The sequence below is a fragment of the Pimephales promelas genome, chromosome 18, assembly GCF_988280905.1.
Source record: "Pimephales promelas chromosome 18, fPimPro1.hap1.1, whole genome shotgun sequence".
Taxonomy (NCBI): Eukaryota; Metazoa; Chordata; class Actinopteri; order Cypriniformes; family Leuciscidae; genus Pimephales; species Pimephales promelas.
The window spans coordinates 27,257,755-27,269,759 of NC_142786.1; the positions used below are offsets into that span (position 1 = coordinate 27,257,755).

At 36.6% G+C, this 12,005-nt stretch overlaps 1 protein-coding gene across 7 annotated transcripts; it reads left to right on the forward strand.

Annotated features, from left to right (window-relative positions):
- The first annotated feature begins 1,310 nt into the window (after nt 1–1,310).
- mtdha (metadherin a) lies at nt 1,311–9,329 on the forward strand. Of its 7 annotated transcripts, none has more exons than XM_039680775.2 (13): nt 1,311–1,760; nt 2,337–2,462; nt 3,608–3,692; nt 3,860–4,024; nt 4,861–4,908; nt 5,322–5,489; nt 5,818–5,895; nt 6,013–6,096; nt 6,546–6,667; nt 6,798–6,842; nt 7,624–7,725; nt 7,816–7,903; nt 9,139–9,329. In XM_039680775.2, the coding sequence occupies exons 1-13, from the start codon at nt 1,410–1,412 to the stop codon at nt 9,204–9,206; spliced, it is 1,530 nt and encodes a 509-aa protein (XP_039536709.2). In that variant the 5' UTR covers nt 1,311–1,409; the 3' UTR covers nt 9,207–9,329. The 7 variants fall into 7 exon arrangements, with proteins under 7 accessions (XP_039536709.2, XP_039536711.2, XP_039536712.2 ...); XM_039680777.2 differs by having other exon boundaries at nt 2,340–2,462; XM_039680778.2 differs by having other exon boundaries at nt 2,340–2,462; nt 3,863–4,024.
- Nucleotides 9,330–12,005: the final 2,676 nt, after the last annotated feature.

The following is a 12,005-nucleotide window of genomic DNA, read 5'->3' on the forward strand; positions in this document are numbered from 1 at the left end:
GCTTTATAGAAAATGGTTAATAAAACATAAATATATATTATAAAGTCTTTGTTCTACACGTGTATATGAATGCAAACTTAAGAAAAATTGAAGGTCTTCTGTGACTTTAGGACTCATCGGAAGAGCTCATTTGCTCCATATAGAGCTATAAGGCCATCTAGTGGCAAGCGTCCTGAAATATTATGTTATATTTTTTCCACAAGAGGTCTACAAAAACACCCAATTTTAAAACATTTTGAGTTGAATCAAAAAAATTGTGCATGAAATTGGGAGTTAAGTTGCCGGAATGTGCTTAATTTACTATTTATTTATTATTTATGGATCGAATCAGTAATTTAAAGGTAAATAAAATAAAAACAACAAAAATAAATGCATTATTTATAAATTATTATTATTATTATTATTAATTATTATTTATAATTATTTATAAATGCAATATTTACATATTGTCAAAATACTTGTTTCCGCCACTGAATAAAAAAATTAAATAAATAATTGTGAATTTTTTTCTCACAATTCTGAGTTTTTTTCTCACAATTGCGAGTTTATATCTCGCAATTCTGACTTTATATCTCTCAATTCTTACTTTACAACTCGCAATTGCGACTTTTTATCACGCAATTCTGACTTTTTATATCCCAATTCTGAGAAATAAAGTCAGAAATTGTGAGATAAAAAGTCGTAATTACCTTTTATATTTTTCATTCTATGGCGGAAGCTTACATAGTTAAGAGAATCGAAAACCTTATTCAGAACCGGTTAAATATTTCGCAATTGATAAATAGATTACAATACTGTGTAAAATGACATGTAAATCAAAGATATTTGTACAGAATTTTTTTAATTTTGGTTCCGTATCTTTAAAGTGATTCCGCAGAATATACTCTTGAGAGCATGTAGTAGTGTTTGGTGTTTAGTCGGATTCCTGAATGAATGACTCGTTTGAGTCGGTTCTTTTTCATGAATCATGACCATTTATGAATATGAATTAGATTTATTTCACCCTTATGTATTTATTTTTTTGCTATCTTTTCTGCTTAAATCCGAAATGATCTCATAATTTGGCAATAGGCATAGTTTAAAAGAAAAATAAATACTCTTGTTTCGCAAGAGTAAGGTAAGTTGAACTATGAAAGAACTCGTTCAAGATAAACCAGAAGTGGAACTAGAATATTTACATTTCTTTTGATTGCCTTCTCCTTGATGTCCAACAATGCAGCGCCCTCATATGACGCGCAAAAAGTGTTGTCTAGGTAGCCAGATCGATAGGTATTGAGACACAACTATCACGCAAGAAAGCAAGCAATTCTAAAGCCACTCCCCTCCTGCCGTTCACTGACTCTCTCCCGCTGCCAGCAGCAGGAGCTCATTATTCGTCTCTTCGTGCGGTTCTTGTCCGCTTGCTTAAAATGGACCAGGACTGGCGAACTTTAGCCACACAGCGAGCCGAATACGTGTCCGACCGTATCCGCGGGCTGCTGTCCTCCGGCCTGGATTTCCTCCGAGCCGAGCTGGGGGTTGATCTGGGGATAAAACCGGAGCAGTATCCGTCGTGGCTGATTCTGAGCACGGCTCTTATCGGGCTGATTGTGCTGGTGGTGCTCCCGGCCTGTGGACGAAGGAAGCGCCGAGCCGTCCCAGTTACTGTGAGTCCCAGCACCGTCGCCGAGATCCCGGTCAAGACCGCTCTGTCACCGAAGACTGTGAAGACCGAGCCAAGCGAACCGAAGAAGAAGAACAAAAAGAAAGCATCCGACAAGGTAAGCGGCCTGTGATCGTGATTGCCTAGTGATAATGGCTGTTATCTCAAAACCAAGACAACTGCCTTCCTAGACAGCTCTTTTGGACACTTATGTGACACCCAAATTTAAGAGATAGATAGGCAGCTTATTAAGTTTTTGAGATGCAGTCATATAAATCATATGAATCTTGTTAGAGAGATTAGCACGAATAACGTTAGCTGCTAACGTGCTAACCTGTCAAAACCAGTGAGAAACGGCTGTTGCTATAGAAATCTTTTCCCTATCAAAATTATTTCATTCTAAATTATTTATCGTCCCCATTCAGAATAAATGAACAACTCAGGCGTTGTTATTATTATATTACGAGTGTCGTGATATAAGAGACACGAAGGCGATAGAAGAGCCACGTAGCACTGTAGAGCTGACCGGTTAACTCACGCTTTCATAACTTTCGGTTCAGCTAAACACCACCTTTTGTAAGTCTAACGCATATTGTGACAGTTTTCGTGCCCTAAGGGGAGTTTTCAAGCACTGTCAGTTCATAGAGGAAGGAAATGTGGAGTTTGTTGGTTTGTAACTGTCATGTGCTCGCAGCAGAAGGCCCAGGCAAATGGACAGACAGTGGCTGAACCTCAGCAGGAAATCAAAGTCACCGAGGAGAAGAAGAAACCCCCTCCTTCACCAGCACCAGCACCAGTACAGCCACCTGCTGATACAAAGGTTGTTCCACATAGAAGTATTCATTCTGGTTTCATTGAGGAAGTCTATTGGTTTGTTTATATATTTATAGTCACAATAACTGTAGTAGTATTTACATTTGGCAGTGACTTTAGTTTGCTCTGCAGCTCCTCTGAATAGCAGAACGTTTGGAGATTGTTTTTTTTTGTTTTTTTTTGTTTTTTTTGTTTTTTTGCTTACATCATCAAACATAATTATGCAATGATTTATCTTTTGCAAATGTTTATACAGCACTTTGAGATAACAACAAAATCAACAACTATCCACCTACGTTTCAGTAGAGGAGTGTAACACAGTCATTCCTACTTGCCACTTTGGCGGGTTGAATTCATATAAAAAAAAAAATCAATGTTGGATGCTTGAATTTCTGCGTGGGATTGCGCCTAATTTTACTCAATCCCCCAGATTGTGCGCATTCAAAGCTGCCTTTTAGTACTAAATTAAGTTATTTTTGCTGCTTATTGAGCTTAAACAGTCAAATAAACACAAAATAGTCTCAAATGCCGTTCTTGGTTCTGGGGTAAACACAGTCAGTTATGTTTTAAGTGAATGCATAATATTATATAACAGATCTGTGCATCAGGTCTTAAAATGACAGCAGCCTAATCTACCTGCTTCCAAGTTATGAGACATTATTAAAAATATCTATTTTCCCCATCGTATCGATGTCAAAATTGTTGCCAGTGAAAATGCTGAGTGGCTAATAAATTTGGAAAACCACTAGTCGCAGTAGCTGATATTATATCCTTATAATCCCTGGATATTATCTATATAAGTCCACTCTTTCCTACTTCGCTTGTTCATTCTTGTAACTCCACTTCAAGTAGAGCTATGAACGTTTGCACCAGCCTTGGTTCAGTCTGTAAACAGTGATTGAGAGAGGTCGGGTGTCAGTATCGGGCTGTAATTTGATAATGCAGATACAGCAAATGTAGGGTACATCCAGAGGGGAACTGTACTTTGTCCCAAGACTTCAAACTTTAGGCATAGTTTTTACAAGATCAAATAAGCTTTTTAAGATATCTCTGAAACGGCACTTTGTGTCTGTAGTAAGTGTGAGAGTAAGAAGATTCTTGCTTTATGACTTGTCAGGAAGTTGTAAACGAGTGTTTTTGGTTCCTATGTAGACCAAGAAAAACAAGAAGAAACCAAAACCCGAGGTGAAGCCAACCAAAGCTGTTTCCTCCACGGATGCCAAGGAACCTGATGAAGGTATCAAACTAGGTTACCAAACTGCAGTGGCAACTTGACTTTTTCACTATGAAAATTGTTTGTTAGTAATTAGACTTGGAATACAAGTTGAAATGTAAAATATCTTGCTTAAATAAAGTCAAGTGATCTGCTTTGAGAAGGTTCTTTTTCAGTATGACTGTGTTTAGCAGGTGCGTGGGAAACCAAGGTCAGTAATCGAGAGAAACGTCAGCAGCGCAAAAAGGAGAAGGGCCCTGGCGACAGCTCTGGGAGCCCTGAAGCTGGAGACCATGCCAGCCAGAAGGTGGAACAACCTGTGGTTGCATCCACAACTGGCACCAAGAAGAACAAGGGTACGCTTTTCCTTTGAATCCTATTTAGATTTTACTCGACACATTTCTGTGCTGATGGCATTCAAGATCATGTTAATATGCAGGGGTTTCCTTTTTTTTCCTCATTTTAAAAATACAACAATCGTTTATTTTTCATTTTTCAGTTATGGGTTAAATAAGGGAAAACGAATGGACACAAAAGTACACTGACCTTTTGGACATAATACGAGACAGAGTTCTTTATTCAATTCATAAAAGAAACAATAATTACAGGAATAGCCTACTGGACTCTAAACCTCAAAGAAATGCCACAGTCAAGACCTCGGAGCAGAAATGAGGGAGAACAGGAACTCCGTGTCTTTCCCTGCCATTAATGCTTGGATAACACACCCCGTCTCCTTCCATTGATAATAATAATGTCTAGTGAGGCTGTCTGATATAGGCCATAAACCAATGTCCGTTGCCATGTTTTTTGGAATGACTTATCGAGAGATGGAAAAAAAGACGTTTTATTTAGTCGCATAACATTGGTTAATTAAAACGGTGTCATTTCGCAGTACTTTATCGAAAAAAATCACAAAAGTTTTGCGCAAATCTCAGTCTAATGTCTAAGCTACACTCGGGAAATGATGTATGATGTGACCAATCACAGCTGTTGCGGTTTGCGTCGCCTCGACGCGTTGTTACAATTTTTGGGAGGTGCACGTCGAGCTATGGCGGAGGGGTTGGAGAGGGGTTTGCGGTGACGTAGAGGGGTCTGCGGGGGTACACTGTCAATTCGATGCAGAAGCATAAAACAGGCTTAAGTTTCTAAGCAGTTTTAATGATTAGAGATCTTTTCCTTTGATTTATTGTAGAGTCATCACGTGCCAAGGCCACGAAGAGTGATGTCATCACAGCCCCAGGTAAAAAAAAACCCCACAAAAAAACCTTTTAATTTACAGAATATAAAATTATGCATTGATTAAAAATGTCATTGACAGCATCAATGTTACTAAATATTTCTATTTCAAATAAATGCTGTTCTTTTGAACTTTATCAATGTTGAAACTGCTTATTTTTTGGTGGAAACCCTTATGCATTTTTGACTAATCAAGAAATGAATTAGAAATGTAGAAAAGTTTCAACTTGAGCACCAGATCATCATCAGAATAATATTTAAAGGATCATGTGACACTGAAAACTTGATGCTAAATGCAGAAAATTCAGCTATGCCATTTCAGGAATACATTCAAACAAATGCATTATTTGTCAACTCGAGAGACTTTTGAACGGTGTCAAGCAGAATATACCTTACAAATATCACCTTTTCCTTTAGTGACGTCTAACTATAATGATGTGAACTCTGTGAACGGTGGAGGGTTAATGGAGGAGCCTGTGAAGTCAGCGCAAACAAGCGCTTTAAACAACGAGAAGTGGTCTACTGGGAGAAAGACCCTTGGGCAAAAGAACCGTGATAACTCCACCTGGAAACTAGAGTCAGAAGGTAATAGATCACACTTGTTTATGACCTTGCCTTGAGTTTATAACAGTTACAGCTGCATTTGACGGTTTTTATCTTCAGGTAATTGTAACAGAGCTTGGAGTTTCTTCTTACGTGTAGTAAATGATTAGATGGTAGTTCCAATAAATTCAAACCTTGGGGTTATTACACTTTACTCTATTTTATATTATTAAGATGGTAAGCATAGTAACCAAACCTTTATCACAGTAATTTTATATTTTGCAAATGAGCAGTTTGGTTTATCAAGAAATATTTTTCAATTTTACTATAATAAAATAATAGATAAGCATGCTGTCTTATTATTTGTCAGGGGCATGGACTAATTTGGATGGAAAAATTAAGGCAGAACCAAACCCAGTGAACGTAATGCTTAGACTGAACCCACCAGGTATGTGTAACCTTTTATTTTCACTAAGAGGACGTTCTTGTAAGGAGCACATCATTTTCTCCTTGTATGCTAATAAACACTACAAATATTAATCATCTTTTCCCATGTGTTTTACAGGTGGAGAGACTCGGACTAAACCGAACATTGAAATAGGGAAATGGGACAATACACCCGCCCCTGACAATGAATGGTCCAGCTCCAGTAAGATCAAAACTTATTTAGTCTCAGAAATGAGAGACTGTATTTACTAATTACATTTTTATAGAAAATGTCAGTTTGTGTTCGGTAAATTTTTATTATTTTTTTAAATCACCACGGTTGCATTTATTTGATCAAAAATACATCTTCAGTGTCACATGATCCTTCAGAAATAATTCTAATATGTTGATTTGGTGCTCAAGAAGCATTTATGATTATCAATGTTAAAAACTGTTGTGATGTCTAATATTTTTGTGTAAACCATGCATATTTTATTTTTTCATTGTTTTTTTTTTTAAATTTCTATTCATCAGAGATCTTATTAAAAAGTATTTACTGAGTTCTATGTGTCCTTGCTGAAGAAAACAAAATCATTGACCACAAACTTCTAAATGATTGTAGATATATCATAAAGGACCATTAACATTTCCTGTGTCTCTGTGTGATTTCAGATGGTCTTTCCGCTGTGGACCCGAGCTCAGACTGGAACGCTCCAGCTGAGATATGGGGGAATTATGAGCCCAAAGTTGATGCTCCTGCTTTGAAAGAGATTCCAGTTTCCAGCCCAATTGTGGTATAAAAACAGTTATAATTTGGGGTGTGCGGTGGAGCAAATATTTGAATATGTAATCCCTATGCAATATAATGGGATTTAAAACTTAATTGGGAAGACTGTTTAATATTTGTCTGAAATTGTGCTTCAGGTGACCCAAGGTCGAGACCTGCCTCAAGGTTCTTTCCCAATCTCGGTAAATTAATATTTAAGTATCTTCTGATTATAATACTAAATGTTAAAAAAAACAACGTTTTTACGTACTTTAACTTTATATACGAGTCGGACTAAAATGGCTGATTGGAGGACATGGAAATTGAATGAAAATATTCAGTGGTTCAAAATCAATAAAACTACTTTTACTATGCATACAAAAAATGCTAAAATTATACAGAATACATGAATGCTTGCCATCTTACAAAGAACTAGTAATAGCCTATCATTATCATACAAGGATTAAAACATTTAAAAAGAAACAGACAAGTAGTAGAAAATGTGTACGATTCAGTATCTTAAATGATGTTACTCTTGACAGCTGGTTTTTAAGAGACAGCAATGCGGCTATTTGATTTCTGATCGTGCTGTGCTTATTTAATTCATTTTAAATGATTTAAACACACATATTAAAATGTGTATGATTCAGTATCTTAGTTGATATTTCTGAGACAGCAATGCAGTCATTTCATTTGTGCTCAGTTTACACTCATTCACTTCTTACACGCATTATATTGCATAGTGATTTTTGAGGTTTATGCATAATATTGTGCTATGCTCTCATCTGTGATTTGGCAAACACAAGAAATGACTGAATATTTTCATATTTTTTTCTATTATTTGGTTGAATTAATTTTTTTGTTTTGAAGCCATTATCTGTGCCTTTCCTATTAAGGTATTTGGCTTTGGGCACATCCCTAGTTATAATTTTATAAATGTACTTTTAGTAGATTTTGCTAAATGTTTGTTCTTTCTGGTTGCAGGAATCAAACGATGACAAGGACCAGGCAGATCCTGCAGGAGGTGGAAAATCTAAGAGACGCAAGAAAAAGAAGAGACCAGAGGAAGAAGGTTCAACCGCTGAGGTAAAAATCATAATAAACCGAGAATCGACACATTGAACGCTTAAACGTCAACACTGTGAATTCTGACCAAATTGTATGTTCCTCTATAAGGTGATTGAAGAAGGTGTGACTGTCAAGCTTCATCCTCATGTTCCAAAGGATGAGGGATCCAAGCAAAACATCCCTCCACAGTCTTCAAGTGAGTAAATCGCAAATGAAATGGTGAATCTAGTGAGAATGTTTGAATAGGGCGTATTATGCTTTTTTAGTATGTGATGTTCCTGTTTACAAAGCACAAAGTCCACTCTAAAGGGAGGAAATCTCTATATCAGTAAACACTGTTTCTCAACTCCCTGGAACACCTTGAGTTTTCTTTTGAGAACATATACGACATATTAAATTCAAATAATTTCTCTCTAAGGCATACTGGAAAAAAAGGGGTGAGACGTAGTTGAGTTGGTCAATTGCCCAATCATAACACTCTGGTCCAGCTGACCAATCAGAGCACATTGCCCTTTTCGGCAGGAGGGGCTTCATAGAGACAGGAACTAAACCAGGCATTAATGACAGATTGAAAAGTGAGGTCCTGCCACAATGTGTAATGTAAAAAGGAAAAAAATACATTCTAGTAGACAGAATTAATACTTTGTAAAAGGGCATAATTTGTCTTTACCATCAATATAATGTGTGAGGTAAATGCATTTTACACACATACATTTAATTTTTTTTTTATGATACATAATTTCAGAATATTGTTTGTTTGTCATTTATCCACGCTTTTCTCGCCACAAAAAATACAGAAATAAAACTTTAAAGCTGCAGTCCATCCGAAATACATATTTGAGAAAATACAGTGTTCAAAACTATCTGCTTGCCTTAGCTCGATTCAAAGCGGTTAGCTTGTAATTAGGGGTCGACCGATTATCGGCGCCGATATTAAACATTTTTATGGTTATCGTATCGGCCATTTTCAATTTGCAGATAAAATAATTTTCTTTTGATATGGCTATATTTGGCTCTGACGCAGCTACATCTGTCGGAACTCACCACTCTGTAGACTACACTAATGTGTTGTCTAATGTCGGTCATACTTCCAAAAAAGAATAATCTGTGATTCAGAATGCCAGTATGGATGCCGGCGCAGTGACTGACAGCCTCACAGTCTCCGCAAACATTGTGTTCATCCACACGATGTGCCGTGTCGTGCCGTGTTTGAAGTACGACTCGCGTAAAGTTGATCATTCCGGGAAAGACTGCAATTGCACATTTCGAACAGAGATGGCGACGAAGGAAAAACACTGGACTGTAGCTTCTCCTAGATTTTCATATTTGACTTTAATATGTTGTATAATAACATTAATAATGTATGATGATCTTGCTGAAAATAATATGTATATAATATTTATATATATATTTTTTTTTTTGCTCCCACAGAGATATCTGATCAGAATTGGGAACCACCGAAGCAAGTTCAGAAGAAAAAAGCCAGGAGAGAAACATGAACTGTGAATAAAATCCAGGATAGTTTATGCAAATAGATTGTTTATGCAATAATTCCACAGTACAGAATTTTATACTGAAAAGTTGACTGTGCTTTTAAAATAAAATCCAAAATAGAAACAAAACTGAGTTGGAAGAACTCGACAAAAAAAAAAAATGAAAGAATGAAAACTATAGAGTAAAGGTGAGCAGTCCGTGGGCTGGAACACTACTTATGTGCACTATTACGCCACACTGAGGTTTGTTAATATCAGACATGCTTTCAGTGGAGCAAAACATTCATGATCATTATTTTCCAACAGATGCTTAACTGATTTTGAACTTGGGAAATCGACTTTCTTTCCATCTATTACTGTTCCTGTGGCACTTTAGTTCTGCTGAACTGCACTTTGCTGTCCAGCAGTTGCTGAAGTGTTGCAGTTCCTGTTAGAAGCCACAGAGAGGCGCTGTGAGCCCGCGTCTCCTCCAGCAGTTCTTCTGTGAGGGTGAATTACTGTAATCCTCTAGATCGCTGTGGTGGAAAACCAGAGAATTTTTTTAATGCTGAACCTATTTTCTTAAAGCCTTTCTTCCGTCCTGAGTACCAGTATGTGTTTTTTACCCATGTAACTGGGTAAGTGGATCTTGGAGATGCTTAGAGTTACAACTCTTCCCTTTTTAATCAACTACTAGTTGACTAATGCTTTATTTCCTTCAAACTAAAGTAGAAAAAGCCACGCCATATGTATAGTACTTTAAGGGCTTTTTTATATGGTAAAACTCTTTGTAATTGCACTGTGCTGAAGGTTGTAAAATACCAAGTGTATTTACTTATTTGTTTCTTGCACAATGTGAACATTACATTTTTGTTCATGTTTGTTTTTGACTGAGTAAGTTAGTAGGTTTATGTGATTTTTGTTTGGGAAAGTTGATGATTATTAGAGCAGCTTTAATTCCATGACACTAAAACAGTATCAGTATCAGGAATCTGTTGCCTTAATCAATACTTAAAGTGTATGCTTTCTGTTCTCTTCCTCATTATCTAGTCTTTTTAGCAGGTTTGGCGTTACCTTTCGTTTCAGATTTGATTGATGTCAGTGTTGCACTTGCATGAACTTAACCATTATATAGTGATGAACAACGTCCTGATTTACTGTCCACTTGTGCAAGTACCACTCACTGTAAATAGGCTTTAATGAATGATGAGGATGAATGGATGTGGGGTGGGGTGGGAGGGGAGGGGGGGGGGTATAAAATGCTTCTTCATATTTGGGTTGACTTAGTGGTGTTTTGCCCATGGTTTTTTGTAAATGTCAGTAGATCATGTGTTTCTGAGGGACTGTGGTCTATCATCGGATGCCTGCCTTAGTTTATCATTCTAGAGGTTACTCAAATTATGTATTTCTACAAATTTATGAATTTAAGAATGATCATGTTTACTTAAGTCAATGCAATATTTCTATGTTGATTTGTTAAATAAAAGAAGATTGCTATTTGAGCTTATTGAGCTGCTGATTTGTTAAAATAAAATGCCGTTTGGACTCCATAACGTGTATTTTATATTTAAGAAATATAATTATAATAGTTATAATAATACCCCCACAGCATAGTCATAATATTTTCATGCGGAATTTCAGTTAGTCATCTTATTTGAATAGTTATCAGCCTTTTCTTAATCCATCTTTAGACTGCAAATACAGCACATTGTGTCTTTATTTACCCATCAATATTTAGGTTCACAACATTTCTAATGTCAAGGTTACACTATTTTGCTGCATTGCAAGCATTAATTTAAAGCTACTTTAACTTTTTTTGATCAAAATTGTTCAAATGAGTCAATACATCAATCCTTTCACTGGCCTGATTAATTATGGTAATATTAGACCTGAGGGAATGGTTTTTGCAGACACAGTGGCGTAACTATCGGTAAACAGGGTAGGCCTACGCGGCTGCTTACGGGCCCAGACCAATCAGGGGCCCGCGTGACTGGAAGTTATTGATTGACAGCCGGCCCCCCCTAATCGCATTTTCTATTTTTAGTCTGATGGCATTTTAATTTTTCGAAAATTTATTTGAATAAATAATGACGACAACATATTTTACTGATCATTAAATGTATGTTTGAAACAAACAATGATGTAATTTTGTGTAATTTGTTTCAATTGGGACTGGGGAATCCCCGGGTGAACATGCGCATTGCGTGCAAAATTAAATAGTCAAAAAGTTTGAACTTGAGATTGATATGGATAATGGAGTCGTCAAATTACAATACAAACACAAAAGTGGCTTTCAAAAGCGCAAACGGAAAGAAGAATTTGACAAATTAATTAACAAATTACCAAAAATAGGAAGCTTCTTTAAAAAGATGACACAGGAGGAGGGGGAGATTGAGAAGGAGCAAGCGAGTGAAGCACCTGATGTGACCGTTTGTAGTAGCAGCGCCGTGGTTAATGGTAGCCTGGAAAATGCAGCTATAATGCAAGTAAGAATTTTCTTTTTCTTTTTTTTTTATGTTTTTGGACCTAGGCCTATGTGTGTGTAGTCATAGCAGTGAGTAACAATGTGTTATGGTGCGCCGTCACCACCAGCAGTGCTTATATATATATATATATATATATATATATATATATATATATATATATATATATATATATATATATATATATATATATATATAATATTGTCGCTTAAGGGCCCGGTGTTGGCTCGTTACGCCACTGTACAGACAATTACATATATAACGTTATACGTCAGCAAGAAATCTTGAACCTCCTTGAAGTCAAAATGGAGGAGCGTCTGCTGGCAAAGAACGCGACCGAGCG

Excerpts from the sequence above, each read along its gene's own strand:
- mtdha (XM_039680775.2), top strand. The coding sequence starts at position 1,410 with ATGGACCAGGACTGGCGAACTTTAGCCACACAGCGAGCCGAATACGTG. Across the intron at positions 4,025-4,860 it reads TGGCACCAAGAAGAACAAGG|AGTCATCACGTGCCAAGGCC; the intron begins GTACGCTTTTCC and ends GATTTATTGTAG. Across the intron at positions 6,843-7,623 it reads AAGGTTCTTTCCCAATCTCG|GAATCAAACGATGACAAGGA; the intron begins GTAAATTAATAT and ends TTCTGGTTGCAG.